This window comes from Silene latifolia, chromosome Y (assembly GCF_048544455.1).
Source record: "Silene latifolia isolate original U9 population chromosome Y, ASM4854445v1, whole genome shotgun sequence".
Classification (NCBI taxonomy): domain Eukaryota; kingdom Viridiplantae; phylum Streptophyta; class Magnoliopsida; order Caryophyllales; family Caryophyllaceae; genus Silene; species Silene latifolia.
In genome coordinates, this window is record NC_133538.1 from 305,444,938 (window position 1) to 305,451,491 (window position 6,554).

At 39.0% G+C, this 6,554-nt stretch overlaps 1 protein-coding gene across 1 annotated transcript; it reads left to right on the plus strand.

Moving 5' to 3' along the window:
- Positions 1–596: 596 nt before the first annotated feature.
- On the plus strand, positions 597–5,174 carry LOC141631091 (uncharacterized). Its single transcript, XM_074443811.1, has 9 exons — positions 597–863; positions 1,024–1,451; positions 1,865–2,234; positions 2,319–2,400; positions 2,479–2,744; positions 2,862–3,111; positions 4,170–4,312; positions 4,403–4,627; positions 5,082–5,174. Exons 1-9 carry the CDS (start codon positions 597–599, stop codon positions 5,172–5,174), a joined length of 2,124 nt encoding a protein of 707 aa, XP_074299912.1.
- Positions 5,175–6,554: the final 1,380 nt, after the last annotated feature.

Below are 6,554 nucleotides of genomic sequence, written 5' to 3' on the forward strand. Positions count from 1 at the left end.
GCTAAATTAGTAATTACACTTTTTAAGTTGAGCAAGGAGCCTCCGGGATTATCCGAGAGAAGGGCTTCTTCATTTCGTAGCTTGAAGAACGAAAGCTGTCTTTGTCTTTGTGATCCGTGCGGTGGGAGTCGGGACGGTCGGATCAGGATGGACGATCCGAGCGGATCAAGGAACAAGACGCTCGGATGGGCATGGGCAATCCGAGCGGATTCTGGTGAGGACGCTCGGATCGGGCGAGGACGGACGGATTCTCTACAATCCGTTCGGATTGTAGTTCAACAGCTTTCCTTCTTCTTTTTCTTCCCTTTTCTTCATGAATTCCTTGGGGATTTCCTTGGGGACTCAAGGATCCTTTTCTCAACAATGCTCTTCTACTATGCTATGTACAAAGGCCTTCTAGTCTTGTCTCTCCTTGATGCTTGGTCATTGAATATGATCAATTTAGCCTTGTTTTGCCATGAAAATGCAAGATTCTTACTCCTTTCCTACCAAGGGATCAAAATCTCAAAGAATATGCAAAACAAAGAACTAAAGATAAGAAATGACCCAAATAGGCACTAAAAAGCATGGAAACAATGGTAATTCGGGGGCTAAATATGCGCCAATTATGGTCGCATCAGAACAACAATAAACTTGGATTAGGCTATCACTCACGTTCTGATTTCAGACAAAGCAATTCTCAGTATCGTACTGTCTGGATCCCTGAACAGAAAATAAACACCCCTCCCGACTGTTCAATTCAGACTGACGCCAGTCCTGTTGAGAGTAAAAGTCCTAAACCCATTGAGAGAGATTTTCGCAAGCATAATTACGTGGGTCTACCTGAATACACTCTTTGCAAATTTTGTGGACACACAGGCCACGTATTTAATGCTTGTAAAAAACGCTTAGGTCAATTGGATCGAAACATAAGAGTTGTTAAGAAAATGTGGATCAGAAAAGATTATTTAGATACCATTCGTCATAAGAAGGGACCCAAACTTGTTTGGGTTCCTAAATCATCTAACTAATTCTCTTTTGCAGGGCCATATGAGAGGAGGCAGCCGTTGGTATCTTGGTAGCGGATGTTCACGACACATGACAGGTAATAGAAACCAATTCCTCTCATTATCGGCCTACGACGGTGGAAATGTGACATTTGGAGACAAGAAAAAAGGTGAAGTAATTGGTATTGGTAAAGTCGGTAAGTCTCTTTCACATTCCATTGATGATGTGTTGCTTGTAAAGGGTCTCGAACACAATTTGATTAGTATTTCTCAATTATGTGACAAAGGAAATAAAGTCGAGTTTCATGCAAACCTTTGTTATGTAATCAAAGAAAGTACTAATGAAATTGTTCTTCAAGATAAGAGAGTTAATAACATCTATGTGGCTGACTTAGGAAGCATTCCTAGGGAAATCATTAAATGTTTATCCGTAATGCAAAATGATCCTAATCTATGGCATAAGAGGTTTGGACATTTTGGCTTTTCATCTCTAAATAAACTTTACAAACTCGATTTAGTGAAAGGCCTACCTTCTATGAAGTTTGAAATTAACGGATTTTGTGCACCATGTAAACATGTCCGAAGTTCTTTTAAATCTAAAAGGTTCGTTAGTACCACCAAGCCTCTAGAACTCATTCATATGGATTTGTGTGGTCCGATGAGGATTAGAAGCCGAGGTGGAAGTCTTTATGTATGTGTTCTAGTGGACGATTATTCACGGTTTGTTTGGACTTTATTTTTACATGCTAAAAGTGAAACTTTTGAAGAATTCCACGTTTGATTAAGAAACTCCAAAACAAACTTGGTCACAAAATTATCTCCATTAGAACCGACCATGGAAGAGAATTTGAGAATGATTCGTTTATATATTTTTGCAGGGAACATGGTATTGATCATAACTTTTCTGCTCGTAGGACACCGCAACAAAATGGTGCAGTGGAAAGAATGAATAGAACTTTGGAAGACATGACCAGATCCATGTTACTTTGTAGCGAGTTACCTAGAAACTTTTGGGCCGAAGCTGTGAACACAGCTTGTTATATTCGTAATCGTGTTTCTATTAGATTTATCCATAAGAAAACTCCTTATGAGCTTCTATATGGGCGAAAGCCAAACATTTCACATTTTCGCTGCTTTGGATCAAAATGCTATGTTCATAACAATGGCAAAAATAATTTGGGAAAATTTGAGCCAAGAAGCTATGAGGCGGTTTTCATTGGATATTCAAACTTAAGCAAGGCCTATAAAGTTTACAACAAAAGAACTATGTGTTTTGAGGAAAGTGTACATGTAATTTTCGATGAAACTAATGTGCTTAACGCTGAATTTTAGGATGATGATGCCTTTGAGATTGGATTTGTAAGAGATGATCCACCCGAACTAGAGGAGGAGCCTTCGTCGTTGAAAGGAACAAGTGCAGAATAGTCCACGAATTCAGGGGGAAATGAACAGAACACAGAACTGTTCAGTCGTGAAAAATCACCAAGTTCAGGTGACTCTGTACAGACAGCTGCACCGTCTAATGAGACAAATCAGGCTTCCAGTAGCTCAGATACGTCAAGAAATACTAATACAGATGTTAAGCAGAACCGAACAGAATCTAGTACTGTTCAGTTTACAGATACGAATGTCAAGCAGAATCGAACGGAATTCGGTACTGTTCAATCTACACCAGAAACAGAGATATTTGTTCCTCGACATTGGAAGCATCAAAGTTCGCATCCAATGGATAACATTCGGACTGACATCCATGAGGGAGTCAAAACTAGATCTTCATTAACAAATTTTTGTGCTCATTATTCATTATTATAAGAATTAGAACCTTCTAATATTAATGATGCTTTAACTGATTCTGATTGGGTTATTACTATGCAGGAGGAGCTTAACCAATTTGAACGAAGCAAGGTGTGGCACTTGGAACCACGTCCAAGAGATCGTTCCATCATAGGAACGAAATGGGTATTTCGAAACAAATTGGATGATGCAGGTGTGATTGTGAGAAACAAGGATATACTTGTAGTGCAAGGATACAATCAACAGGAAGGGATCGATTACGATGAAACCTTTGCACCCGTGGCAAGACTTGAAGCCATTCGTCTCCTTATTTCTTTCGCCGCTCATATGGGTATCAAACTCTTTCAAATGGATGTTAAGACCGCGTTTCTTAATGGCTATTTGCAAGAGGAAGTATATGTTGAACAACCTCCCGGTTTTTTAGATAGTAATTTTCCTAATCATGTTTATAAATTAGATAAGGCACTTTATGGTCTTAAACAAGCACCTTGGTCTTGGTATGATAGACTATCAAAGTTCCTTATTGAAAATGGATTTCAAAGAGGTTCTGTTGACAAGACACTATTTATAAAACCGGCGAAAGAGATGATATCATTTTTAGTTGTTCAAATTTATGTAGCTGATATCATTTTTAGAGCAACTAATGATGTTTTGTGTGCTTATTTCTCTAATCTTATGCAATCGGTGTTCGAGATGAGCATGATGGGCGAGCTATAGGGATGTCAATGGATCTGGTTCGGGTCGGGTGGAGCCTCATCCTTCATCCATCCGTCTTTTTAAAATCTCATCCAACCCGTCCGTCATCCGTGAAACCTATCATCCGTCATCCATCCATCCATCATCCATGGATGAAACGGGTGGATCGGGTGATAAATGGATGTTGTGTATTTATAGGTTTCAAGTTAAAAAAAGTGATGATTTTTTATTTCTATACAAAAAAAATGTTAGATAATTATTTTAGTTTAACTTTCTAATGGGTAGTTTCACAAAATATATATTTTGAGAGTAGAAAAATTTGAAAATTTGAATATTTTGTATCTTAATAATGTATTAGATGTTAAAAAAATTAAATAAAAAGTAATTAAATCGGGTGATGGATGGATGGCGGGTGAAATTTCTTCATCCAACCCATCCATCATCCGTCATCCATTCCATCCATCATCCGTCATCCATTCCATCCGTCATCCATCCATCATCCATTTAAGTCGGGTTTTCATCCATGTTTTAAAATCGGATGGATTGGTTTTTGATCGGGTGCGGGTGAAGTTGACATCCCTAGCGAGCTAGGATTCTTTTTGGGTCTTCAGATAAAGCAAACCACACATGGCATAATGATCCATCAAAGAAAATATATCAAGGAGATGCTAAAGAAATTTGGTATGACTACAGCGAATCCATTTCCTACACCTATGTGTTCTACACTCAAGCTTGACAAAGATGAAAAAGGTAAAAGTGTAGATGAAAAGGTGTATCGAGGTATGATAGGTTCACTTTTATATCTCACAGCTAGTCGTCCAGATATTCTTTATAGTGTATGTTTGTGTGCCCGGTTTCAATCAAATCCTAAAGAATCACACTTAACAGATGTAAAGCGTATTCTTCGATATTTTATTGGAACTCAGGACTTATATTTATGGTATCCTATGGACTGCAATTTCACTCTCACGGGGTATTCAGATGCAGATTATGCAGGTTGCTCAGTTGAAAGAAAGAGTACATCTGGTATTGCCACCTTTGTAGGACCGTGTGTTATCTCTTGGGCTTCCAAGAAACAAAATACGGTTGCTCTATCTACTGCTGAGAGTGAATATGTCGCTGCTACTCAATTCTGTGCTCAAATCCTATGGGTAAGACAACAGCTGCGGGATTACGATATGATCATTAATTGTGTTCCTATTCTTTGTGATAACACTAGTGCAATTAATATTTATAAAAATCTCGTTCAGCACTCTAGGACAAAACATATTGACATCCGTCATCATTTTCTTCGTGATAACGTAGAAAAAGGGAACATAAGCTTAAAATTTTGTAAAACGGAAGATCAGTTGTCCGATATTTTTACTAAACCGTTGGCTCGTGAACAATTTGAGAAAATCCGATTAGAATTAGGTCTTTTAAATAGCAGCTCATAGTATCTCTGGTCCTAAAATTAATACCTCAATGATTGACTAGATTGAAGATGTCATGATTATGTGTTGATAATTTAACTCATGAGATTTTAAGTTGACGTGCATTCTGCTTACTCTAGTCGGTTCTTTCATATAGACTAGTCATAAGTTGACCTCTTATGAACTGTTACAGTTTTACGTAATCATGCATATTGTTTCTGGCAAAATTTTATCCGTATACCCATGGATCCCTGAACCAACCGCATTATACGGCTCAACAAACTAAGCCCATATAAAATCGCAAACTAAGCCCATATAAAACTCTTGTGCCGTCACTCCCATCATCCCCAATTTACACTTCCAATTGAAGCTAACCCTAAAATCACAAAAATCAACAAACCCACCAATTCACCTACCTTTCTTTATCTTCTCCACCCCAACAATGGTGAAGAAGAAAACAAGACCTAACCCTCCCGCCACCGTCCCTCCTATCCCTATCGCCACCCGATCTAAATCCACATCAAATGCAAATCCACCACCATCTAACCCCTCACTCGACACTCCGACCAAACCCGCAACACAACCTAAAACAACCACCAAACCCACCAAAATCGTTCCTAAACCAAAAAACCCTCTACCATCCATCATCTCTACTCGTTCCAAGCTTGTGCATGAGACCGAACTTGAGCCACATGTCATGGAGTTTGAGGAGTTGCCCAGTGACACCGTGAAGAAATCGGTTATTTCGCGGGTTCCGAGTAATCGTAAAGGTGCTGGTAAAGGGATTGTTATAAATGAATCGGTGGTTGGAGAAAAGAGAGACAAACCACCTCTTGTGTCTGATAAAAGGAAAGAGAAGATGGTGTATGAAGCCGAGGATGAGACTGATGACTCGGATGACGAGTTGAGAAGCATTCTGGAAATTTCTAGGAAAGAAACACATGGAAAGACTCGGAATTTGAAGCGCAAGCGTCCTATGTCGGAAGTTTCGGATATAAAGGATGATGGTCCGCCTATTAAAGCTTCTATGTCAAATTTGATTGATAAAGACCGGGTCATTGCTCAATTGAAATCTGTGGGACTGTCGGATTCTACTCTGGATCAGTGTTTGCATCTATATGAGCATACTATCCTTCCTGGACGGTATTATCCGCTTGAGTGGCTTAAATCTGAACCTGACTTTTCGTTCTTTCTGGAGATTCTCATGCATAAAAAATGGGTCGGTATGTTCACCTTGCGTTCTGTGGTTTCTTGTTCCTGAAATAATTAAATTTTATCAATCTGTTGCTGTGAACTCGTCTGGTGATTTATTATCAGCTAAGATAAATGGCAGTCGTTTGTAGTGAGTGATGCTGAAGTAGCATCGCTGTTTAATATACCGTCTGAAGGTCTCAAAATTTCTGACTCTGATGTTTGGCCTCCTATGGATGGTATATGACCTCTAACCGTCCTGCGTTATTTTAACCCCTCTGGTATTTTCAATTCCAAAATTTATCCTGGTATTTTTGACGGACCACATCAGTTTCTCTTTAACTTTGTCCGTCGCTCTGTCACCCCTCGTACTCATTCTCAGGGATATTGCTCTATTTCCGATTTATTACTCATATTTTATCTAATGACGGGCAAGTCCGCGAACTTGGTGTCTGTTATATTTAATCATATTCGG